A 27,730-nucleotide genomic window follows, 5' to 3' on the forward strand; every position below is an offset into this window, starting at 1 on the left:
CAAAAGTGTGACCATGGATACCCACATGGGTAAAAATTAATCTGTTCTGCTTCCAGTTCATGTCCTTCTCTCACCTGGACCATCTCTGAGTATTCCCTTTCTTTCTTTAATTTCATTGTTTTCATTTCTAAGGATGGACTGTCCATCAATAACCTCCTACAAATCTTATGACTCCCATAGGTACATGAACTCCACTTGCTCACACCCTGATTCCTGTGAGGATTAAATTCCATTCTCTAAGTCTTTCTGCCTCTGACATATTTCTTGTGATGATGCAACAATGCCTTCGGCATATCATCTTTCTTTCCTCAACTGACAACTCCACCCCACCCTCAGCCATTGTGCTTAACATGGCCCTTGACCACGTCCAACTCATTTCTTACACTTCTGCCCTCTCCTATTTCCCTCTCTCTGAAAACAATGATAAGGTTCCTGAAAGCCTCACTTTTTCCACTGCATCAGTTTCTGTATTCAAGGATTATCCTCCAGAATTTCTGCTAAATCTAGATACCACTGCTAAACACATCATCTGCTCCCCTGCACTGTCAGCATTTCGCAGGCACCATTCCCTTTGTAATACCCGACTTCATTTTTCTTCACTCCTAACACTCCCTGACCATACCTCCACCGCCTTGATACCTTAATACTTAAGGAACTCTTAAATTGCAATCAATGAAGGTGTAGCACTTGCCCACTCACCTCGCCTAACTTCTTTATTCAGGGCCCCAAATACATATCTTCAAAGTGAAGCAGTGTTTCACTTGTATTTCTTTCAATCTAGTCCACTGTATTCACTGTTCACATTGCAGCTTCCTTTATTTTAGCGAAATCAAACTGGTTTGTGGAACACCTCCAATCTGCCTGTAAGAATGACCCCAAGCTTCTAGTCATTTGCTAATTGAATAACCCATTTTGCTCCCATACTAATATTTCTATTTTAGGCTCGCCACAGTGTTCCAACAAAGCTCAACACAACATCTTTCACTTTTTCACAGGCCTCAAGTATTCAAAGTTGATTTCAGCAACTTCAGAGCATGACCTCCCTCCTCCATTTTGATGGCAGACACCCCCACCTTCACCATATTTTGCTTATGCCTTGTCAGGTTTTCTCTCTGCGACGTTGACCCATTTTCTCATATTCACACTTATCATTTATACCTATTTTACATCACAGCCACTCATTTACCACATTTAGCACTTACAGTTTTTTTGGCTGTAGACATTGTCACCATCTGTTGCACTAACTTCTTTCCCCCTTTATGTCAACAACGTAAAAATTATGATTTCTCAGACCTTTTCAGTTCTGAAGAGGAGCTGTATTAGACTTAAAATATTATCTCTGCTTTTTTCTCTGCACGGATGCTGCCAGACCCATTGAGTTTCTGCAGCAATTTCTGATTTTATTTCAGATTTCCAGTATCCACAGTATTTTGCTTTTATATGAAATTCTGCTCATTGCTCCAACTGACAAAATACCTCATATTCTCTTTAACCAAGCTGACCATTTACTTCCTGTTAACATTTACTACTTTTCCATCGCCCCACATTATAAACATGTTATTCCAGAGGAGAAGTGAAAGAGATGCACAACATTGTAGTTACAAGGGGTATAAATCTAATGACTATGTTGGTCTTGGTGAATCCTGCCCTTTTCATACTCTTCTACTGAAGGTTGTGTTTTAGTTGTCACTGCCTGAGAGAAGCATGCGTACAGCCAGTAGTAAGTTATTGTGGGGTTGTGCAGCCCTTTTGAAAGTGTTATGGGATTTCCCTACAATGGCAGAAACTACATTGAAAATGAAAGACTTTTGAGAACTTGTCTGTACAGTCAGGAATTTCATTGTCATTTTAAGCCTGGATGAATGTGGGATATATGTACCTCATTTAATGAAGTACGTCATCAAGTATGATTCAAATCCATGTCCCCAGAACATCAGTCTGGACCAATCCAGTGCCAATATCAATATTCACCATCTTCCCATATTATTACAATGATGTACAATGTATGATTTACTTGTATTGCAAGATCGTTTCGTTTTGAGTTCAGATTTTTGAATTTGAAAGAGTGATATCTGGGAGTTCCTACGCAACTGAAGTGGTTTAATGAATAACTTGTGAGCATTTATGAAGCCTTTACAATTAAAAAAAAGAGAGAAATAGGGTCGTGTTTTAATTGGGAGAATTTTAGGACAAAACGAAGTAAGCAGGTGTGGATTAAGTTTCACCTTAGAAGTTGAGATTTATTATTATAAAGGAAACACCCATTAGCTTGAACAACAATTTTTTTTTGTTTTAGTTCAGTTTGGGCAAGGTCTTGACCTGAAGTGGATGTATAATGCAATGTTCCGGACAAAAGGAGATTTTTAGAATTGTGAAGAAATAGATTATCTCAGCACGAGATGTTTAACCATAGATCTAGATCAGGTGTGTTTAGCTAAATTCCTAAAGTGGTTATTTGAAGCTGAGAAAATTAAAGTTCAATTATGTGAAGAGTTTCAAAAGAGTCTATCAGATTCTAAACTCTGGGAGTTGAAGCCCCAATTAAATTCAAACCTATGGAAGTGATAGAGAATGATGTCCTCTCTGGTGTGAGTACTAGTGAAGAATATTTTTGAAATGAAGGGGATTATATTTTGCCATTTGTTTTGATATCTTTAAATTTGTGTTTTACGTAAATGGTTCATTTTAGGCAATTGTATCTTCATTTCTTTTGTATAATAAGAGTCTATTTTGTTGTTAAAACCAAATCTGCAACAGTATCCTTACATTAAATGAAAGACCACTTCATTAAATACAAATAAAAACAAAAATATATTTTGAGCCACATTTCAATCTTGGATCAGACTTGTTCAATCATAACAGCAAATGGGAATATAACACCCTAGTTATTGAAGATGACAATATAACTCTAAATGTTGGAGTGTGATTTACTGTTCACAAGCTTTTCAACTGTGGACATTTGTTTTTTTCTAAACGGACCCACTTAAATAGAGTATGGGCTACTTGAATGATATCCCATCCCTACTCCAGGAGTGCTGAGGAAATTGTATTGCACTTATCCTAATTTTGATATTAATCAATGTAGTTTGGGAAGTGAATTTATACTGTATCATCAGCAATTCATTGGATTAAGCCACTGAGCATCTGGGAAATTTGATTATGTATTTTCATATAAATTCTAACTCTGTCCAAAGATTCCTGTCATTCCTTCTCAACTCTTCTTTCTGTCAGGGATGAAGACAAGAAGTTAATAATGTTAATAATTAAAATGCAGTATTGTTTTTAATCATAAGCATTATGCAAATTTTGCAGAACAGCTGAACAGTGCGACAGTGGACCTCAAAGGAGCTCTTAACTTGCAATTACATGGAGAACTGCTACCTTTAGCCCATGGAAAATTCAACCCAATACTGAATGAATATGGTTCTGAGCCCTAAAAATCAGGCTGTATTTACTCCTGTCAGACAGGCATGTGAAACTGCTTTTTGCTGAATTTACATTAATTAAACAAATTACAAAATTAAAATGGATATCAAGGCAAACAAAACAAGATTTTGTGCATAATACAGTGCATATGTTGGAATGGTTCCAGAAATAATTTTTTGTTTCGTAAAGTGTATTTGTGAAAAGAGCCAAAGTTGAGTCCTCTTTTGTTTGTCATTTATATGAATGATTTGGATGAGAATATAAAAGGCATGATTAGTAAGTTTGCAGGTGACACCAAAATTGGTGGCATTGTAGACAATAAAGAAGGTTTTCTAAGTTTACAAAAGGATTTTGATCAAATGAGACAATGGGCTGAAAAATGGTAGATGGAGTTCCATCTGGATAAATGTGAGGCATTGCATTTTGATACAACAAACAAGGGTAGGGCTTATTCAGTTAATGGTAGGGCCTTGGTTGGTGGTGTAGAACAGAGGGACCGAGGGCACAATTACTTAATTCTTTAAAGTTTGCATCACATATGGGCAGATTGGTTAAAATGGCATTTGTCATGCTTGCCTTCATTCCTCAGTCCTTTGAATGTAGGAGTTGGGACATCATGTTGTGATTGTGCAGGACATTGGTGAGGCCTTTTCTGGAATACTGTGTCCAGTTCAGGTCACTCAGTTGTAGGAATGATATTATCAAGCTGGAGAGGGTTTGAAAGAGATTTTCCAGGATGTTGCTAGGTATGAAGGTTTGAGTTATAAGGCTGGATAGGCTGGGACTTTTTCACTGGAGTGTAGTAGGTTGAAAGGTGACCTGATAGAAGTTTATATAATAATCAGAGGTATAGATAGAGTTAGTGACAGTTGTCTTTTCCCTAACATCGGGAATTTCAAGACAAGTGGGCACATTTTTAAGCTGAGAGGAGAGAGATTTAAAAAAGATGTCAGAGGTAAATGTTTTGTACAGAGGGTGGTTCATGTGTAGAATGAACTTCCTGAGGAAGTGGTGGATGTGGGTACAATTTTAACTTTTAAAAGACATTTGGCTAGGTACATGAACAGGAAAGGTTTGGAGGGATATGATCCAGAAGCAGGCAGATGTGACTAATTTAGTTTAGGATCATGTTTGGCATGGGCTGGTTGGACTGACGGGTCTGTTTCCATGCTGTATGACTCTATGACTCTCTAATATTGTTGTTGAGTGATAAGAGTGAAGAGCCTTCAGTGTGAATTCAGAATGTGTTACGAGACTGGAAGGGCCCCAAATCCAATTCTTTAACCTTTGTCTGTGATTCAGATCTTTGCTGACAAATGTGGATTATGCAAATGTAAGTAGGTTATTCTACTTAAACTGAAGAGCACAAGTTGGGGCAAAGAAACATTTGCAAGCTTTAAGCAAGGCTAAAGTTTAGAATTATTTACATATCCAGAGTAAACTCCATTTCAAAGCTTTTGGAGCTGTGCGAATTAATTCCTTGAAGAAAATAAAACTGGATAAATATTTGCTGGAAAATTGAGCCAATTATTAGAGGAATAAAATGATTAACTATGTCATGGATATTGGAGTTTTCATAAAATTGATTTGTTTTTTTTCCTTGTAGTTATGATTCTCACACAGAAAGCATAATTTTGGTCGAATCTAAAAATGGAGCAAATTATGTTTGGATTTTAGAAGATAGACAGCTGTTGTCCTTAACAGTTTTGTCTTGTTTCCAAATGCCTTATAATTCTGTTCCTATCAATTACTTATGATCTTTAGCAGTGCAGTAATCACACGTATCACTGGTAATATGGTATGGATGAGGCTGTGGAAGAAATCATCAGTCTTTGTGACAAATAATGTCTATAAAGCTTTGGTAATAGAAAAGTAAGAAACAAGTGCCTAGCTATTTGTTATGCAACTAGAAGACTACCCAACAGCAAAATTAATAACATATAAACAAGAATGTAATTGAGCAATTGATCTCTTTTGTCTGTGTGTCCTAAGTTTTCCTGCTTCAGTCTTTAACAATACAAGCTGCACGGGGTTCATTTTGGCACAGTAGTAGTGTCGTTACCTCTGGCCCAGATGATTTGGGTCCTATTTGCCACAGGTGTATGTCATAACATGTCCAAACAGTTTGATGAGAAAAACACTCATAAGCTGCAGTGTGTTTTATCTCATCTCTCAATATTGAATTTTAGATTTACTAGATGACAAATCATGGAGATGGCTGCAGAAATAGATAGTAAAAATATGTGGTTATCTTTTATGTAAAAGCACTGTCAAAATGGGAAATTTTGTCAACAAGTTGCTTGATAATGAAAGCCCATTTTGATTTTGTTTTAAACATCAGTATTCACAAAATGTTCTTCTCTTCACTGAAGGATGTGTAACATTATTCTTGGAATTGTTTGCTGCTTTGTTACTGACTGTACAATTTCAGATTTTAAGCTGCACATACTCTTCGAGATACATGTATTGCAGTGGCCACTTATATCTCTATTTGCTGGAGAAGAATGTCAGGGATCACAAAAGATACACCAGGCGATGGAAGATGCACCTTTGAGACTTCCATCCCCTCCACCACTGATGCCCAGTCGCTGCAGTTCAAAATACCCATAAAATGCACTGTAGAAATTCACGAAAGATCCTTAGAAGCATCTTTCAGACTGATTTTCAATTACACCTCAAAGGAAAAGGGCAGGAGAATTTTGGGAACACCACCAATGGCATGTTCCCCTCCGAGTTACTCACCATCCTGACTTGGAAATATATCACCATTCTTCATTGTCACTGGGTCAAAATCCTGAATTACCTCTATAATGGTACTGTGAATCCACCTATAGCACTGTGAGTACAGCAGTTCAAGAAGGCACCTCATTGCTACCTTCTCAAGAGTAATCAGGGATGGACAATATACGTTGGCCGGCCACATCTCTCAAGTGAATAAAAACAAAAAAGGAAGGGCCGTCTTCCTGATAGTTGTAGAGTGAGTGAAAGCTACATCCTTTGTATGGACATCTTATTTGAACCAAGGCAAAGAAGACTGAGCTCAATTGGCTGCTGTCTTGGGTAGTGAGTGCATAGCTATCTGATGGAAGAGGTCAGATCATGGAGGACAGAGAGAAGGAAGGTGAATCCCTATTAAAGGCTGCATAAGTATGATAAAGGAGAAAGCATGGGGGATTGAAAGTAGATTGTTGGTAAGCCAGGGATAGTTAAAGAATAGCTAAGGACAAGTAAATGGTTGGATTGTGGATGTCAGTTTCAAGGCCAAGTGTAACAGGGGAGGTCCAAGATTCTAAGGGCAATTTGATGGTGACTCTCGTAAGCTCAAAAGCTGATCAAGTGTGAAGATGGGTGGCTTGAGAGTCTGGAAGGAGGAGCTAGGGTGATGGAGTGATGGTCAAAGGTGACAGAGAGGATTTAGAGTGATGACTTGTGACTCTAGATATCTAACTATGACAGATAAGTGGGGAGTGGTTGCAGTTCAGTTCAAAGTTCTCCTTTCAGACAGGCTCATTGTTGCTGCTGACTTGAAGTGATTGGATGTCTACCAGGATACTTGTTAAATATGCCTCCTGATATTCAGCCATCATGAAATAATGATGAGGTTAACCACTTCCTGGTCCATCCCCCACTGCACAATGGATTAGGACTCAACTGTGCACAGTTAACTGTCTTTCATTACAATTATGTGTGACCAACTGTCTCACCTCTCGCCCGTAGTCTTGCATATTTCCATTCCAGCCAATGGAGCCCTCACCATTTCTGCAAAATTCTGCCGTATTTGGATTCCAATGTTAGCAGCCCGATTTTCAACACATTTGGATGCTGTTCCCCAATGGCACCCAAAGTAGAAACTGTATTACAACATTGTCTTTTTTGTAGTAAAAGCAAAATATTGTGGAAGAACAAAATCTGAAATGGAAAGAGAAAATACTGGAGAAACTCAGAAGAAACTCAGAAATGGCAGCATCTACTGCCAGACCTGCTGAATTTCTCCAACACTTGCTGTAAACATTTTTGAGATGGCAAGTAAACCTTGCCTTTGATGCAAAGAACCAGTTTGAAATGAGTTTGCCACTTATCCAAAAAATAGAACCTTCAAGGCTGAATGCTTCATGTGAACATGTTCTCAAGGACAACTGAACGTACAAGAAAATGACATTATATCTTACTTAGTAAACCTATTCGAAGCAGGCTTTCTTTCCTTCTGAATATTTTGTGATAAATAGCAGGCTTGCTTCTACACTGCTTATAAAACTACACTGCAATCCATAAAGCACAACATATATTATGAATTAGGTGCACACAGTGTCATTTTAAATTAAACATTGATTTCCTTTCCCCGTTTTACACAAGAATTATGATTTGTCACTCCTGATTTATGCAAGAAACAAAGTATATTTATCTGAAAAGCAACAAACTTAATGAAAATGGATTTTTAAAGAATGTTTATAAAGGTAAATTATTATTCATAAAATTTTCCTCATTATTTGCTTGACCTCATCAAATTGCTTTTTATTTTTGATTTCTCAGTTTTAATTATTTTTGCATTTTATTCTGAAAGAATTATTATTGTTTGAATAAACTCTGTTGATTAATTTTGAAGAATCATTATGTCTGAATAAAGAATGATAACCTATACTAGAGGTTTCAGAAAATCTGGACAGCAGGTCAAATATCGAGAGATGAATGCACCTAATGGTATTACTCATAATGATAAAAGTAACACAAACAAATCTATTTTAAACAATTATGAAGCTTCAATGTTAATTTGAAGTATTCACCAGCCGTTGAGAATGTTGATGGCTAGAGCTGAGGTGCAAACAGGTGAAAACAAATTGAAAGGGGATCTAATATAGAAGAATGAAATTAATGTTGTGATCAAGCAATGAGCAGTAAAATTTCCAATTGATTGATGGTTAGTGAAATGCAGGTGCAACTGCATAATGGATTTGTAAGTAATGTTCCCCTATTTAATACATTGAGTCAAGTTGCCAGAGGGTAACAGTGCACCATTACTGTTAACATGAGATGACTGAGCCTAATACAATGAATATAATACATTTTCTCCCCTTTGATCCAGGAACTCCCTACCTACGTCCGTGACACCACCCACACCCTCCACCTCCTCCAGGACTTCCAATTCCCTGGCCCCCAACACCTCATTTTCACTTTGGACGTCCAGTCCCTATACACCTGCATTCCGCATGCAGATGGCCTCAAGGCCCTCCGCTTCTTCCTGTCCCACAGGCCCGACCAGTCCCCCTCCACCGACACCCTCATCCGCCTAACCAAACTCGTCCTCACCCTCAACAACTTCTCTTTCGATTCCTCCTACTTCCTACAGACAAAGGGGGTGGCCATGGGCACCCGCATGGGCCCCAGCTATGCCTGCCTCTTTGTAGGTTACGTGGAACAGTCCCTCTTCCGCACCTACACAGGCTCCAAACCCCACCTCTTCCTCAGTTACATTGATGACTGTATCGGCGCCGCCACTTGCTCCCCAGAGGAGCTCGACCAGTTCATCCACTTCACAACACCTTCCACCCCAACCTTCAGTTCACCTGGGCTATCTCCAGCACATCCCTCACCTTCCTGGATCTCTCAGTCTCCATCTCAGGCAACCAGCTTGTAACTGATGTCCATTTCAAGCCCACCGACTCCCACAGCTACCTAGAATACACCTCCTCCCACCCACCCTCCTGCACAAATTCCATCCCCTATTCCCAATTCCTCCGCCTCCACCGCATCTGCTCCCACGATGAGGCATTCCACTCCCGCACATCCCAGATGTCCAAGTTCTTCAAGGACCGCAACTTGCCCCCACAGTGGTCGAGAACGCCGTTGACCGCGTCTCCCGCATTTCCCGCAACACATCCCTCACACCCCACCCCCCGCCAAAACCGCCCAAAGAGGATCCCCCTCGTTCTCACACACCACCCCACCAACCTCCGGATACAACGCACCACTTCCGCCAACTACAATCCGACCCCACCACCCAAGACATTTTTCCATCCCCACCCTTGTCTGCTTTCCGGAGAGACCACTCTCTCCGTGACTCCCTTGTTCGCTCCACACTGCCCTCCAACCCCACCACACCCGGCACCTTCCCCTGCAACCGCAGGAAATGCTACACTTGCCCCCACACCTCCTCCCTCGCCCCTATCCCAGGCCCCAAGATTACTTTCCATATTAAGCAGAGATTCACCTGCACATCTGCCAATGTGGTACACTGCATCCATTGTACCCGGTGTGGCTTCCTCTACATTGGGGAAACCAAGCGGAGGCTTGGGGACCACTTTGCAGAACACCTCCGCTCAGTTCGCAACAAACAACTGCACCTCCCAGTCGCAAAACATTTCCACTCCCCCTCCCATTCTTTAGATGACATGTCCATCATGGGCCTCCTGCAGTGCCACAATGATGCCACCCGAAGGTTGCAGGAACAGCAACTCATATTCCGCTTGGGAACCCTGCAGCCCAATGGCATCATTGTGGACTTCACCAGCTTCAAAATATCCCAAAACCAGTCCAACCTGTCTCTGCCTCCCTAACCTGTTCTTCCTCTCACCCATCCCTTCCTCCCACCCCAAGCCGCACCTCCATCTCCTACCTACTAACTTCATCCCACCTCCTTGACCTGTCTGTCTTCCCTGGACTGACCTATCCCCCCCCTTACCTCCCCACCTATACTCTCCTCTCCACCTATCTTCTTTTCTCTCCATCTTTGGTCCGCCTCCCCCTCTCTCCCTATTTATTCCAGAACCCTCACCCCATCCCCCTCTCTGATGAAGGGTCTAGGCCCGAAACGTCAGCTTTTGTGCTCCTGAGATGCTGCTGGGCCTGCTGTGTTCATCCAGCCTCACATTTTATTATCTAGTACTATGAACACTGCTTTGCAGAACCTGGTGGAAAGAAAAGTATATAAATTGTATAAAAGGGCATATTTAACAAAATCTGACACTGCAACATGACTTGATGGTATCATATATTGAATAGATGGCTGAAGTTTAGTTAGCACAGGTATTACTTGTTAACCTGTTACAAATTTGCAAGCACAATAATCTTGCACAAAGGCTTGAATAATTGTCTGTATTGCATGCATGCCCAAAGAGGGCACATTTTTAAATTGCAACATATAATTGAAAACCTTGCCACATTTAATTTTCACAAACATTACTGGATAGTGTGGAACATTCTTGCTGCTAATGTCAGTCATTTTGTGACACACCAATCGGTCACATGTCTTTCTCTCTGAACATGCTTCCTCAACTCCCTGTCAATAGCTCAATATTACTTTTCCATTTGTGAAATAAAATGAGCTGATCAGGGTTTCTCTGAATGTTTAATCTTGCCGAACAGATAAACATCCCCAGTGAAGTCTAAAGGGAAAAAGCATGTTTCATTTGACATGACTAAGTACATCTGTTGGGGTCTTTGTTGTGTACAAGAAGTAATACTAGTGCAATTTACCATGGGTTCAGACAAACTTACATTTAACTATCTCCCTGTAAGTTACCCTGACGATGGCCACCCTCGAATACCGTACAGAACAGTGCAATAACCCTGAAAGAAGAAAGTGCATTTTAAGCAGCCCGCCTCTGTAGCCAACAGGTCCTGTGGCTGTATCCAAACTCTTTTCAGGGTTGGCTGGCTCAGCTTCAGTTTGGGTGGCATGGTGGCTCAGTGGTGTGCACTGCTGCCTCGCAATGTCAGGGGCCTGGGCTTAAATTCCATCCTCCGGCGGCTGTCTGTTTGGAGTTTGTCTGTTCTCCCTGTGTCAGTGTGAGTTTTGGCTGAGTGGTCCGGTTTCCTCCCCCGGTCCGAACATGCGCACGTTAACTGGATCGGCCATGCTAAATGGCCTGTAGTGTTCACGGATAGGTTCGGTGCATTAGCCATGGGTATACAGGGTTATAAGGATGGGGTAGGGGGATGGGTTTGGATGGGATGCTCTTTAGACAGCCAGTGTGGACCGATTGCGCTGAGTAGCCTGGTTCCACATTGTATGAATTTGATTCTATTCTCGTCAGACCGTAAATGTTAAGCCTCCTAAGCCTGAATTTCTCAACGTGCATCTGCAAAGCTGAGAACTTTCCCAACTCACAGGATCTGTCTGAAAGCTGACAGCCTGGCCCAGCAAATGGAAGGATACAGCCTATGAGGCATTACTTTACTACATCAATACAAATCATTGCAGGACAAGCAGATCTTCAGTGAGCAGCTTTGAAACAGAAGAACTATGTCGCTAAGATGGCAATTGAAGAGCAATAATAACAACATATACATTTTTGAAACAATAATTGCAACTTGTTTGGAAGTTGACGAGTAGCAGGATTGATATTCATGAGGCTGCTGATGACTGCAAATATCTCCATTAAAGTTGAGCATTAATCAAGTACTCATTTCTCAGTAGTGATAATGCTACTGAATTAATAAGCCAGAATCCTGGGCTAATGTTTTCAGGGCATGAATTTGAATCCCGTCACAGCAGATGATGAAATTTGAATTCAATTAAAAACAACTTGAATTAAAAGCTGATTGTTCCAAAAATCCATCAGGATTCACTAATGTCTTTTTTTGAGGGAAATCTATCAATCTTATCTGTCTGGCCTACATGTGACTCCAGATCCACAGCAAAGTAGCTGACTCTTAACTCTGGGCACTTAGGAATTGGTAACAAATGCTGGCCTAGTCAGTGACACCCACAGCTCATGAATGAATTAAAAAATACAAGGAATTCATGAATTTAAGCCACATCCCTGTTTCCACCCTGACTGTCTAGGTTTGCCTTTCTTTCTTTCTGATGCAACATGGAGACTAGTATTGCATGATGTGATCGGTTGTTCTTGAGTTACAAAAGCATGGAAGATATTGAGATGGTTCTTCTCTCATGATGTCTTGACTCTCGGAGGTGGTTGCACCTTTGGCCTGGATCGCGCTTTTATTTGCCATGAGAGTGAAGGCTGAATAACTAAGATGTAAATTCATTAGCATTTTACTGGAATTTGCCAGATTTAATGGCACCAATCAAACTCTGAAGTCCTTCAGAAACATTAACCAGCACTTCTCTGAAGGACAAGTAACAGATTGCTCCCTGAGTCATCTGAAAATAGGACAGACACCATTGTTAACGCAGATGTCACATGCCTATTAGATATCTGCAATGAAGAATAAGCCTTCCCAATGAAGTTGCAAGTATCAGCAATTGACTACAGAGGCTTAGCTCTGTTTTTGTTTCATTTGTGCCTGGGCAAAAGCATCAGCAGCTCGGCCAATGTTTGTTACACATCTTTCGTTGCCCTGGAGAAGGTGGTCACAAGCTGTTTTCGTGACCTGTTGCAGTGCTTGGGATGCAGGTATGCCCACTGTGCTTTTGGGAAGAAAGTGCTTGGATTTTGACTCTGTTGTACATGGCAGTTAGCCTGAAAGGATTAATTTCTCAACTTTGGAAAAGCTCCACCCCACTGACATAGAAATTAAAGTCTCTGAGAGGAGCTGCTGTTAATTGGCGGTCAGTTTATTTTTTAAATACTGTCATGTCTCACAGACCAAGTTATTATCACATAGGAGATAGCAATGTTTCTTACCCAATATTAATGTTTTTGATCAGTCTAAGTGAATGTAACTTATCTCTTACTGTTATGTCATAAACTTCCACTTGTTACTCAATCATCTGCCTCTTCTGCTGAAGACTTACCTGGTGATTTATCTTAAACATGTAATATTAACGAATCCCATAGACTAATATTAGAAGAAGTGACGGAGCAGAATACCTACCCAAATAAGTCCTGTCAGGTGATCACAAAAGCAAAAAGCTGTGGAAGCTGGAAATCTGGAGCAAACATATAATGCTGGAGAAACTCTGCAGGCCTAGCAGCTCTGTGAAGAGACAAAGAGAGTGATTTTTTTTTCATAGCAGACTCCAAATGTTAATTCTGTTTTCATTCCAAGGTGCTGATAGACCTGCTGAGATTCTCCAAGACCCTATCACAACCAAATGTCAACTGCAACCATCTTAGAATCATCCAACTCTTGGAGTCATAGAATCCCTACAGCGTGGAAGCAGGCCATTCAGCCCATCGGGCCCACATCAACCCTTCAAAGACATTCCACCCAGACTCAGCCTCCTACCCTATCTCTGGAACCCCATATTTCCAATTGCTAATTCTCTTAGTCTGCACATCCCTGGGCACAATGATCAATTTAGCATGGCCTATTTACCTAACCTGCAAATCGTTGGACTGTGGGAGGAAACCGGAGCACCGAAGGAATCCCACGCAGTCAGGGAGCGAATGTGCAAACTCAAAACAGACAGTTGGCCAAGTGTGGAATTGAACCTGGATCCCTGGATCTCTAACAACATGTGCAGAGTTGTGCTGTCCAGAGTGTCTTGAGTGGAGACACCAGCTGTGAAAAGATTTGCCAGTAATCATAAAAAAACAGAATTTTTAAAAAAATTACACACACAAAAGTCAGTTAGTTCTTTAAGAATATAGCCATTTTAGATAAGGAGCAATAAGCTGAGTATTATCTATAGCAGCAGAGACAATATCCACCCTCTTGCTATCGAGTAGCTTTTCCTTAAAAGTTTACATCAACCAGAGCGAAGGAAAAAGTATTAAAAAGCTTGCGAGGACCAGAAAGACTCTCACAGATGGAGCCGTTGAGATGCCGCGTGGAGGAAATGGTTGTCAGCATTAGGCTCAAGTAGTAAGGTTAAGCCCCTTTGAGGAAGGGTAAAAATACTTCACTAAAATTCTGGACCACAGAGCTGAAAAAAATGCTTAATTATTCAGCGAAAAAGTGCATTTTTCCATGTTAAAAGTCATTATAAGCTGCAAAAAATTCTAATATAAGTTCCTGAAGATACACTTTAAACTAACACTATTTTTCTTTGAAGATAGAAGAAAATGTTATGAAAAAAATAATAATTTTAAAGTTGAAGTGAACTTTCTTACATGGCACTGAAGACGTTTAAAGTCATGAAAATGCCACTACACTGATTTCCCAGATAAAAAAAAGTACAAATAATTTGGAGAAGGAGCAGAAGTAGTGCAAATCATCCAAATTGTTGCAAAAAGGGGAGAAAGCTATAAAGAACAACAGTAAAATGGTATTAATCCTCCATTTTGGTTCTGTCACCTTTTTCATCAGTAAAAGATTTTGAAACAATTAAAAGATTTTTTCCTATCTTCAAAAGATTGAAAGTAGTTTTCAAAGCTTTGTTGAAGAAATATCACGGAGAAAATGTTACTCTCCACTTATCAGCTCGAACATGTTGTTCAGGTCCTGCTGCAAATGGATACAGATTGCTTCAACATCTGAGGAGTCGTGAATAATGCCGACCGTTGTGTAATTGTCAGTAAATGTCCCCATCTCTGACCTTATGATGGAGGAAAGGTCATTAGTGAAAAAGCTAAATCATTTGGGCCTAAAAGACTGTCCTGAGGAATTCGAACAGAAATGCCAAAGGACTGAAATGATTGACCTCCATCAAACACAGACATCTTCCTTTGTGTTTTATTAGATTCTGATCAGTAGAGAGATTTCCCTAATTTTCACTGACTCTAGTTTTACTGAGGTTTCTTGACGCCATGCTGAGTCAGCTGCTGTCTTGACATCATTAGCAGTCCCAGCCATGTGACTACTGGAGCTCTGATCTTTTTTCCATGGTTAGGCCAAGGCAATACTGAGGTCAGAAAATGAGTGACTCTGGCAAAACCCAAACTGAGCATCAACAACAAACTTATTTCTGATTTAGTGCTGCTTGCTAGCACTGTCAATGACCCCTTCTATCACTTTGTTGCTGATGAAAAGTAGACTGATTGATTTTGTGAAGAAGGGTCTCGGCCCAAAACGTCAGCTTTCCTGCTCCCCTGATGCTGTTTGACCTGCTGTGTTCATCCAGCTGTGCACATTGTTATCTCAGATTTTCCAGCATCTGCAGTTTGTACTATCAATGATTGGACCATAATTGACTGGGTTGGATTTGCTCATTTGTTTTTTTACACAAGGGTGATTTTCCACATTGTTAGATAGATACCAGTGTTGTAGCTGTCCTTGAACAAGCTTGGCTAGGAATACGGCAAGCTGTGGAGCATGACATTTTAATACTGTTGCCAGAATTTTGACAATGTTCATATCTATATCCACTGCGTTCATTGTCTTGATGTTGCATGTACGGCATTGAATTGTCTGAAGATTGGCATGTGCGGTGCTGGGGTCACAGAAGGAGGCTGAGATTGATGCAGATCTTTCAACCTTACCTCTTACATTGAAGGTCAGGACTCACCCATTATTGAGAATGGCAATACTTGTGGAGCCACCTCCTTCTCTGTTGGTCCTGAACAATTTGCAACTGGATGTGACAGAATTAGCTTAGCTCTGATTCATTGGTTGAGATCACTTTGCTCTGTCACTGGAGCCAAAGTGTTAATTCTGATTTCTTTCCACAGATATTGTTGGACCTGCTGAGTTTTCCAACAGTTTCTCTTATTATTCCTGATTTCCAGCATCCATAGTTCTTCCAGATTTTTTGTTGTGATGTTGACAACCTTTGGCTAACTGTCAGTTTACAGGGATACTATTGTGAGGGCCTAGGTGCGTTCGTTTGGCAGTGTGTTCTCTGCACATTTAAAAATGCATGTCCAAAAATGAAATTGCACTGAGGGTTGCATTCTGTCAAAGGAAACAATTGCCAAGTAAGACTGTAGCAAATTATGTTCCGCTATTAATCTCTCGTGACCACTGCGGGAATGCCAAAAGATTGAGAAATACACCTCACATACACATTTATCGGAGGCCTGAAGATCAATAAATTCCAGCCAAACTTGTGAGAAAAGTACAGCTGACATGGGAAGAGGGCCGAGATGAGGCCACAGCCACAGGAACTGCAGTTTAAGAGATTACTGAAAATTGCAAGGGAGCTGTTCTCCAGACCAGATTGGGGAAGTTCTCCAGATTTCAGCGAGATCCAGCTACGACAGCAAGTTCACAGTCTCTCCTAAAGATAGTACAAAAATGCCTAAGTCATATTCCAGTTAACATCATGTTTATGGTTGTTCATTACACAGATTAAGGTGCACCATATAAAGACACCCCTTCTCCCCATAATAAAGTCAGATTAGGAATATTCAATGAAGATCCCACAACATTTAGTACCATTTGCAACTACTCAGATGCTGAAGAAGTTATGTCTAAATGCAGAAAGACCTGGACAGTATCCAGACACGGGCTGGCATTGGGCAAGTCACATTCGAGCTACACAATTACTGTCTCCAGCAGGCACTCACTCTCCCTGTCTCTATCAGTCTGCACCCTTGCAATGCCCTCCTCATGGTATACCTCCCTCCATTTTATTTGTGTCATCTGAAAATTTAGTTACAATTCCTTCAGTCCCTTCATTTACATCATTTTGTAGGAGCTATAAGAGATTGAAGCGCTTAAGTAGATCCCCCGAGATCCCATTGGTTGCAGAATATTTTCCGCACATTCTCTATTTACTGCCAGCCAGCCAATCTTCTATGTGCTCCTAGATTAAGAAAACATTTCATGTGATACTTTGTCAAATATCTTCTGGAAAGTCGAATATCCCTTCGTACTTGGTGCATGACACTCCTCCTAAGAACTCCAATAATTTCCTTAATCACGATGCCTCTTTGTGAAAATCTTGTTGGATCATCCCAATTGCCTTGAGTTTTTCTAATTCCAAGGCTTTCATTTCCTTAAAGATTATATTCTCACTCCTTTGCAGTAACAGCCATTAAGTGAACTGATCTACAATTTCCTGTTTTGTGCCTCCCTCCTTCTTTGAATAGAGATTTGTGTAAGTACATGAATAGGAAAGGTTTGGAGGTAAGTGGGCCAGGAGCAGTCTGTAATTATGTTTGGCATGGACTAGTTGGATAGAAGGGTCTTTTTCAGTGCTGTACGACTCAATGACTCTGTGACTAGGATGTTTTGTTTTGGATATTATCCAGGCTCATAGTCAGTTAATCCCCTCCTGCTCCCAATTTATCGATAGTCTTGTGTGAAGTTGCTTTATTTGACCAAAAATAAATAGGTGCTAATCTCACTTAGTTATGCCCAGTGATGTTCTCATGTATGTCTTACTATATTTCAACATATTTTTACATTCCATGGTTTCTTGCCATATGGACATATCAACGTTCCATTTTCTCACAGGCAGTTTCTCACAGACGACGTTCACAAACTCAGCTTTCTTTTACAATAGGCAGCAGACTCCAATAATACTTCTACTTTGGTATCTTTTCTCTACTGTGTTCTAAATCCAAATTTTCTTTCTTCACTATTTAACAAAGAAAGCGGTTTGCAATTAATGGGTTTCCTGAAGTGTTGGTATGCAGAAGGGCTTGAAATATTTCTGTATGGAATAAAATACTGTTCAGAATCAACCTGTCACCCAGCATCCAATGGTGGCTCAAAGTTAAGTATAAAGTTTGAAGAAATAATTGCTCGGTGATAAGTTGGGTGGGAAACTCCATTTTTTCCTTCAACACAGGCTAGATGACCTTCTGTTCTCTTGTAATGTAACCACATGTTACTTGCTTATAACTTAGCATTTAAACGTGTTCCTAGGTCAAGGCCGAATTTGCTTAAACTTGTATCAGCCACAAAGTAAGAGAAAAGTAAGACAAAGTTAAGTTCAGGTGTGGAACTAAGAGAGTTCAGCACTGTTAGAAAGCCATATTGAAAAACCACTAACATGATAAGGAATATGTGTTTGGAATTATATTAAAGCTGTTAGTTGTATTCAGTTGACAACAGTTGATTTAAGAGAAACTTGATTGATATCACATAGATAATTTACTTGGATGAAGTAATCTGATGAAAGGAGACCAATCCAGACAATATCTGGTAAACCACTTCCACATCCTTCCCATAGTGTGTTGATTTGAATTACGCACAATACTCCAAATGTGGCCCAACTAAAGTTTTAGGTAGCTGCAATAGACTTAATAACTTTTATACTCAGTGCCCCATCTGATGAAGGCAAACATGCCGTACAGATTCTTTACTGCCTTACCCACTTGTGTTGTCACTTTCAGGGAGATATGGACTTGCACCCAAGATCCCTCTGCATAGCAATGCTCCTAGGGGCCCTCCATTTACTGTATACTTTTGTATTTGACCTCTCAAAATATATCACCTCACATTTGTCTCGACTATACTCCATCTGCCATTTCTCTGCCCCAATTTTCCAACTGATTTCTATCCTATGTATCCTTGTTAAACCATCCTCACTATCCACAACTCCTCCAATTGTCATGTCGTCTGCAAACTTACTAATCAGGCCACATACATTTTTATCCAAATTATTTATATTAATTACAAACAGCAGAGATCCCAGCACTGATCCTTGAAGACCTCCAGCCAGAAAAACACTCTCTGACTTCTATGAGCAAGCCACTTTTGTATCCAACTTATGAACTCACTGTGGATCCCAAGTGACTTAGTCTTCTGGACCAGCCTACCATGAGGGACCTTGTCAAATGTTTTATCAAAGTAGACAACATCCACTGCCTTAAGTCCCTTTTAAATTGTTCCCCTCTCACCTTAAACCAAGACCCTCTAGCTTTGGACTATCCCACCTCTGGGCAAAGACCTTGGCTATTCACCCTATCAATCCCCCTCATGATTTTATAAACCTTGATAAGGTCACACCTCAGCCTCCGATGCTCCAGGGAAAACGACCCCATCCTATTCAGCCTCCCCCTTTCGTTCAAACCCTCCAACTCTGGCAATACCCTTGTAAATCCTTTCTAAACCCTTTCAAGTTTCATTATGTTCTTCCTATAACAGAGAGACCAGAATTGCACTCAACATTCCAAACGTGGTCTAACCAATGTCCTGTATGGCCACAGCAAGATCTCCCAACTCCTATACTCAATGCACTGCCCAGCATAGGCAAGCATACCAAGCATCTTCTTCACTATCCTATCTATTTGTCACTCTACTTTCAGGAACTATGAACCTGCACTCCAAGGTCTCTTTGTTCAGCAACACTCTCCAGGAACTTACCATTACGTATATCAGTCCTGTCCTGATTTGACATTCCAAAATGCAGTATCTCACATTTATCTAGATTAAACTCCATCTGCCACTTCTCGGCCCATTGGCCTATCTGATCAAGATCCTGTTGTACTCTGAGGTAACCTTCTTTGATGTCCACTGCATCTCCAATTTTGGTATCATCTGTAAACTTACTAACCCTACCTGCTATGTTCAAATCCAAAACATCTATATAAATGATGAAAAACAGTGGACCCAGCACTTCCTCAATCAAATTAATGAAGCAAGACCTCCCCTCTACAAAGCCATGCTGACTATCCCCAGTTAGTCCATTAGTTCCCAAATGTCAGCAAATCCTGCTCTTAACAATCTTCTCCAATAATTTGCTTACCGCTGTTGTAAGGTACACGTACCTGTAATGTTCTGGATTATCCCAATTGCCTTTCTTAAACAAAGGAGAAAAAAAATTGACTATTCTCTGATGCTAAGACAGCAGAGTCAAGTCTACGGAAATAGGAATGAAATAATATTCGAACAGAAATATACCAAAAAGGCTATTTGAAGTAATGTGAGAAAGAAGAAGAAACAAAGTAATTGTTCCTTTCATTACTTTTTGTTGAATAATGCTTAATGATTTTTTTTTCATGTACATTACTCTGGAAACATAGTTTATATCTGTGTTGCCATGGTGAGTTCAGTAATAAGTTATTATTCAAAAGAACCTTTAAAATTTCAGGTATTGATAACGGCTTAATCCCATTGCATTCTAGCAAGGTGTTATTTTTAGTGGGGAACATATAGTATATAATAAGAGGTAAGCATTTTTTATACCACCCTGTCTGTTGGGCAAACATAATGAAGTGTTTAGTATGACTGCTTGAAGTTGAGTCTCACATTAGTGTTTTCTCAGTGCTGTACGCAATAAATTCAAAACAAAATACAGCAAAATGCTGGAAAAATTGAATTGGTCACACCATCTGAAAGAGAATGCTCAATGAATGTTTCAGTTCAGGCCTATCAGCAACGTTCTGAGAAGGGATGCTCCAAGACAGCACACCTCTTTCTTGTACATGTTCAATTCCTGTTGTGTATTTCGAGCAATTTTGATTTTGTTTTCAGGAAAAAATGTCAAGGCTCCAATTCTTTTGATGGCACAAATTTTATGATGGCCAAATAGTTGTTATTCCAGTAGAAACGGGAGATGTACATAGGGACCCTGTGGAATCCCCATCATAGCAAACTCCAAAGGTATTGCCTCTGACATTGAAAATTCCACTAAGCAATTCCATTATGTCTGAAACCCTGCATTGGTTTCCATTTAAATTAGTAATTCAGAGCTGTCTGATGAGATTCAATGCATAATTACTCAGGATATGTTAGTTTGTAAAATACACAGTCTAATTCCTGAATCGCTACTCAACTGACCCCATATTACCTGAAATACACCCAACTGCACTCTGTCAAATCTGACCTTTTAATTCGTTTATGGAATGAGAGTATTGCTGGCTGGACAAGCATTTGTTGCAGATCCCTAATTGCCCAGGGGTCAGTTAGGAGTTAACCACATTGCATGGACCTGGAGTCACATGTATGCCAGGCCAGGTAAGGGTAGTAGCTTCCTTCCCAAAAGAATATTAGTGAACCAGATCAGTTTTTCGAACAATTGACAATGGTTTCACTTCACCGATAGTCCCTTATTTCCAGATTTCTGTTGAATTCAGAAACTATTGTTTGGCAATGAGCTCCCAACACCCCACTGTTATGGCCTGAACCTACTCTTCCCTTCCCCAATCCAGTCTCAATCCCATTTTCAGGGGCTCCCTGGGAGCTGACCTGTCCTCTCCCTCCCCCCACTTCAGCCTTGACCACCTCCTTTATGCCTGTGGTGTAACCTTCTTTCCCACCAGTGGACCAGCTTCCTATACCCTCTCTCCAGACTCGACCACCTTGGCCTACTTTAGACCTGACACAGTTTTCCATGCTGCTCGAGCTGACCCCTGTCCCCTGCTCGAGACCTGAGTATCCTAATCCTTACCTTCCAATCCCCCCATTCCAGTCCCAATCCCCCTTACTCTGCTCTGAACCCGCTCTTTCCCTCCTCTGCCAACCCCTTCTCCTGCTTTGCATCCAGAGTGACTCTGCACCCCTATCCCTAGACCTGAACCCCCTCTGCCGGGAACCTGATCCTACACAAAGCCCATCAGCAAACACACCTGCTTTGGAGCTAATGTTTACCCTCCCCCATTGCACCCAATTTCTTTCATCCACTCTGACCTCCCCTTAAACTGCATCTCTTCATTGACCACCTTCTGCACGAGCCATTGGCATTCTTCTCCCCACATGCCTGACCCCTGGCAGCCTATTTACTACCCACTTCGTATCCTACTCAGCTGGCACCTGACCCCCTTATGCAAATGGTACCCCACTTACAGGGTACCTTACCCAGAAGGCAGTCTACTCTTCACATACCCAAGCATGGCACTTACCTTTATGTACTTACCATTTGACTGCAGCTGTCAAAGAGGCTGAGTGTGATTTTGGACCTTGAAATTTAAGAAAGCCATTGTGAGAAGGGGGCATGGCTTGTCTTCCTCTGACAGTTCTCCACTATGAGAGGACAATCAGAATGGAAGTATGGCTCCATATATCTCAAGCAGCCTTAATCTGAATCTCCTGTCGGAAATACAAAGCTATGTCTTTCTTTGTAAACAAGAAAGGAGTGGAGTTGTAATCTTCTGTAGAATCTCTGCATGAGATTGCCACCCTTTGGAAAATCTGGTCTGATTTCTCTTTTTATGAGAAAATGTTGTCCTCTTGTCTGACTTTGTTAAGTAGCCAATGAATTCATTACATTGTGACTCACTCTTACAATTTCTTAATAGAGAAAACTGTCCTTTTTCTCTCCCAGTACATTTCTTTCATAACATCTGTTAACCAGAGCAATTTTATCTTCAGCAAGTGTACTGTTGCTTAAAGTTAGCTTTCAGAAGCAATTTTTAACCTTATTATTTCACTTGTAGGTTGTTTACAAAAACAATGATGTTCGGTTGGAATTATCACGGCTCGCAAAACAAGGAGATCAGAAGATGAAGATTCATGGAATGGTGGCCTTCAAATGTGAGAACGTTGCAACACTAGATCCAATCACATTTGAAACCCCTGAATCTTTTATCTCGTTACCAAAGTGGAATGCTAAAAAGACGGGCTCTATTTCATTTGACTTTCGCACCACTGAGCCAAATGGACTGATTCTTTTTAGTCACGGCAAACCACGACACCAAAAAGATGCCAAAAATCCCCGAATAGTGAAGGTCGACTTCTTTGCTATTGAAATGCTTGATGGACACTTGTATCTTCTTCTAGACATGGGATCTGGTGCTATTAAAACAAGAGCCACTCAAAGGAAGGTGAATGATGGAGAGTGGTATCACGTGGATTTTCAGAGAGATGGACGATCAGGTGAGATTTTCTAATTTTTATTGATTACTAATTGTTAAAACAAACCATTGAATCCAGTGGGAACTGCAGATGCTGGAGAATCCAAGATAACAATGTGTGGAGCTGGATAAACACAGCAGGCCAAGCAGCATCTCAGGACCACAAAAGCTGACGTTTTGGGCCTAGAGAAGGGCCTAGGCCCGAAACGTCAGCTTTTGTGCTCCTGAGATGCTGCTTGGCCTGCTGTGTTTATCCAGATCCACACTTTGTTATCTTAGAATTTCAGTGAACGTGTTTTAAAAAACTTTCAGCATTGGGCAGAATCTGGCATTCTGGAGAGTAGACATTTTGGATGGTGGGACAGACCAAGCATTAACCTCCAAATCACCAATACCACATTTTGCTGCAATTAGGTTCTCTCTGCTTCCTTGCGATGGAGATTTACCCATGTACAGATTCCTGCAATTGTAGAGACCATTGCTGTTCACTTCCTGAGCTGATTGATAAGGTTGCATTCCTATGGAATTTCCACTCTGAGAATTTTAGGAGATAACCAATGTTGTTAAGTTATGGCTTGTGTTGCCTCAACAAAAGTAGTTGCCTTTGGTGGCACACATTCAGTGACTGGATGATGTAGCTCGTTCATGGCCTCTACAGGCTTTCATAGTTATGTGAAAAATAGCCACATTTCTCGTAGATATGTATTTACAGGATAATAAAACAAGCATTAAAAGCAAGACAATCAGCTGATGTTCAGTTAAAGAAGATGTCATCCTCAGTCCCCCAAATGTATCAATAGTATGACTGCTAATCAAAATTTCAACAGAAAAGGGCCTTTCTCATGCTGAATAAGTTCATTTCATTGAATGATTAATCTAAACAAACCAGGAAACTGCTGTGATAACAAGGTGTCGAGCTGGATGAACACAGCAGGCCAAGCAAATTTTTTTTCTGAAGAAGGGTCTAGGCATGAAACGTCAGCCTTCCTGCTCCTTTGATGCTGCTTGGCCTGCTGTGTTCATCCAGTTCTACACCTCGTTATCTCAGATTCTCCAGCATCAGCAGTTCCTGCTATCCCAGGAAACTCCTGTGTCTGATCTCAGGCTTTGCTGTAGTAGTTGGTTTTCATCAGGCCACAGGTTAGAGAGTATCTTGTTATGATAATGTCCAATGTGCTTAGTGGAAGTTGACAGGCATGCAAGTGAGGGGCAGTGATTTGTTCTCCTACCATTAGGTTTGTTGTACATTGCGTGTCTCTCAGTGATTACTGATCAGGCAGGTTTCAAGTTGGGAGGGTAGGGTGATGTGGACCGAAGGGTAATTCGGACTGGAGAGGAAACAAACCCCTAATGGAAAGTAGAAAAGTAATAGATAAAATTATAAGCCAGACAAAGCAAATAAACTCATCAAATAGGATCAGAATACAGAACAATATTAAGAAGGGAGAATTGAAGGTACCCAATTTGAATGCATGAAGCATCCAAGTTGAGGATTTGAAAGCAAAAATTGAGGTAACTGGGTATGATTTAATTGCTATTATGTGATATGACTACAGGGTGACCACAATTAGGAACTAAATTTCCAAGGTGACTTAGCATTTTCAAAGGATAGGCAGAAATGAAAAGGTGAACGGGAAGTGCTCTTAAAAAGGAACGAGGTCAGATGAGAGAGGGTCTTAGACTGAGGATCAATATGTAGAATCATTTGAATGAAGCAAAGAAATGGCAGAATGAAGCAAACATTGGCAGAAATTGCTGTTAGGCTACCAACTATAGTGGTCATATTGGGCATCATGTTACTAAGGAATTTAAACTTGCGTATATTATGTGTAACACAGTATTTATGAGCAACTTCACTTTACACACATGGGTAAGCCTAATCAGCACTAATGTTGTGGAGAATGAATTCCTCAAGTGTGTACAAGGTGAGTTTCTGGAATAATACATTGAAGAGCTATTAATGGCAAAATGCAGCATTCCCACAGGCAGCTCAGAATCACTGGTGCAAGACCGCCCAAAGTAGAGGAGGAGTATCTGGGAAGGTATCAAGTATCTCGAGACTTGCCCTTGGGAAAAACGTGAAAGCCAGGTGAAAACAGCGAAAGGAACATGCTGCCACACAAACATGCCCCACTCGCCCCTACCTGTGACCACCTTCTGCCCTAAGTGTAACAGATGCATCGATAATGATTTGAAGACAGAAGCAAAGTATGAATTTAGTTTATCAGCATTTCTTTGCTCCCCATTGTAAATGCCCCCATTTCTGACTGTAAGCGATCAACATGAGTTTACACTTCTCTTTTTCTCTTTAGATCCCTGCAGAAATTTTTGCTTTCAATTTTTATGTTACCCACAAGCTTACTGTCACGTTCTGTTTTTCCCTTCTTAATCAAATTTTGATCCTCTTTTGTTGACTTCTGAACTGTTTCCAATCCTCAAGTTTGTTGCTTATTGTTAACAAAGTGTGGAGCTGGAGGAACACAGCAAGCCAGGCAGCATCAGAGGAACAGGAAAGCTGACATTTTGAAAAGCTGAAACTTCAGATTTCTAAAGAAGGGTCCCAACCTGAAACATCAGCTTTCCTGTTCCTTTGATGCTGCCTGGCCTGCTTTGTTACTCCAGCTATTTCTGTGTTATTTCTGACTCCAGCATTTGCAGTCCTTGCTATCTCTTCTTGCCTATTATTGTCAATTTTTTGCCTTATTTTTTATCTAATACAATCTGTAACTTCCCTTGTAAGCCGTGGTTTGGTCACTGTTCTGTTTGCACTCTTGCACCACATAGAAATAAATATCTTCTTTGCATTTACTCTTTGAATGTTTGCTGTTGCCAATCCCCTGTTGTTCCAATCAGTAACATATCCTAATCCGTTATAGCTAATGCATTCCACATACCATCATTGTTTCCTTTATTAAGATTCAGGGCCCTAGTTTCAGAATCATCTACCCACTCTCCATAAAATGAAGAATTCTACCATATTATTGTCGCTCATCCACAATGGGCCTTTCATAACAACATGACCAATTATCCCTTTTCCTAAGCAAAACAACCAGTGTAAGATGGTCTGTTATTCACTGTAGTAGTCCAGAAATCCATTCCTTATATGCTCAAGGAATTCCTCCTCTACGGTCTTGTGACTGATTTGATTCACCCAATCTCCATGCAGATGAAAGCCACCCATAATTGCAGGTGTTGCTTTAAAATGCACAGCTCTCATTTCCTGTTTAATACCATTCCCAAAATCACCACTACAGTCTGGTGATCTATATACCATCCCCACTCACTTCATCTCACTAAATATAGGGAGGTGGGAATCTGGAATGCGTTTCTTGGGAGCACAATAACGGCAGGAAACTTCACAACTTTTCAAAGAAATGTGGATGAGAACTTGAAATGTTAGAAAATCCAAAGCTATAGGCCAAGTGCTGAAAAGTTGGATTAGTCTAGACTGGCATAGACACAAAGGGCCGAAAGACTCTGAACTGTGACAAGGTGCAGCCTGTCCCGCTGCGCTGCAAAGCATTGTAAGCCACAGAGGTTGGCTATTTCCAAGCAAATACAAGCTAATGAATGGTACAACATCAAACTCAGAGTCATAAAACATGTAGATGCATCAGATTTGTGTGCCTCACAGTATGCACAGTAACCTGGCTAAATATGCAAATCAAAGGAGTCCCAAGTTCCAAAGTGAAACCTTGAAAGGTGGAAATGGTGCGTGAGGTTGTCCAAGGCTAGCACTTTACTGTTGCTGACTTGCTTGGTCAAAGGATGGAATTGGAAAATGCCCATGAAGCTTGCAGTAACATTGTGATGAAAACAAGGACAAAGGCAAGGGCAAGCAAGCAGCAAGATGATGCCAGTGATAATGGGAACTGCAGATGCTGGAGAATCCAAGATAATGAAATGTGAGGCTGGATGAACACATGAAACGTCAGCTTTTGTGCTCCTGAGATGCTGCTGGGCCTGCTGTGTTCATCCAGCCTCACATTTCATTAGCAAGGTGATGCCCCCAGGTTATTGCAGTGACTTTCATATGAGAATCTGGTGCCATCTAGTTTCTCATAGTAAGTGAAGCGAATTTAAAACTGCATAGAAAGGAGGCAAGTGGTGTGATTAATAACACACAAATGCATAGACTTAGGTAGACATGGCTCATTAGCAAGATAAAGAAATCACTGCTTAAACCTTAAGGGAAAAGTTTTAACTTGTTTTCTCAATGTTGAGTATCTGATTTTTTTTTCATTTTTGTCGTATTTTCCCACATTTCTTGCTATTGCCCAAATTGCTCAAGGAGGCAGAATGTTTTGCCCCAAGAAACTAATAAAGATGGGGAAAAAGGAATGTAAATACAAACATGTGAGAAGCTTAAAGGCATACTGTAAAAATAGTGAAAAGATGGAAAAACGAAAGTTTATTTTTCTGCCTTCATGGAAGAAGATACAAAAAATCTCGCACGAGTATCAGCGACCAACGTACTTGTAAAACCAAGGATTTAACCTTATCCTTAATGTTTTAAAGAGGCAGTATTTGAAAAGTTAATTAGATGGAAGGTTCATAAACCCCACGGACCAGATGATACTACATTGAAAGGGAACTATAGAAATAGTGTATTGTATTGGATCCTGGAAGTTTCTTGCAGTCTGGAGTGTGTTAATGATAATGGTGTCATGATCATTCACTCTTTAGAGATTGAGAAACTCCATGGGTTTGTTTATTTAAAACAGTAAAACACATGAGAGGCTATGAAGCAGCCAATACAACCAATCAACAGATGTCTATCTGCAGACTAACAGCAGATTCAATGCCAGGCAGAGCCACAATGTTGGATCAGCATA

At 40.6% G+C, this 27,730-nt stretch overlaps 1 protein-coding gene across 45 annotated transcripts in view; it reads left to right on the forward strand.

The window, feature by feature from the left end:
• nrxn1a (neurexin 1a) overlaps window positions 1-27,730 on the forward strand; it is a 1,700,803-nt gene that overhangs the window by 771,810 nt on the left and 901,263 nt on the right. For all 45 annotated transcript variants that reach the window (XM_059648525.1, XM_059648528.1, XM_059648548.1 and 42 more), the window contains one exon: window positions 22,479-22,917. In XM_059648525.1, coding sequence (XP_059504508.1) covers window positions 22,479-22,917 — 439 coding nt within the window. The remainder of the gene's footprint in view (window positions 1-22,478; window positions 22,918-27,730) is intronic.

The sequence above is a fragment of the Stegostoma tigrinum genome, chromosome 9 (assembly GCF_030684315.1).
Source record: "Stegostoma tigrinum isolate sSteTig4 chromosome 9, sSteTig4.hap1, whole genome shotgun sequence".
NCBI classification, from domain to species: Eukaryota; Metazoa; Chordata; class Chondrichthyes; order Orectolobiformes; family Stegostomatidae; genus Stegostoma; species Stegostoma tigrinum.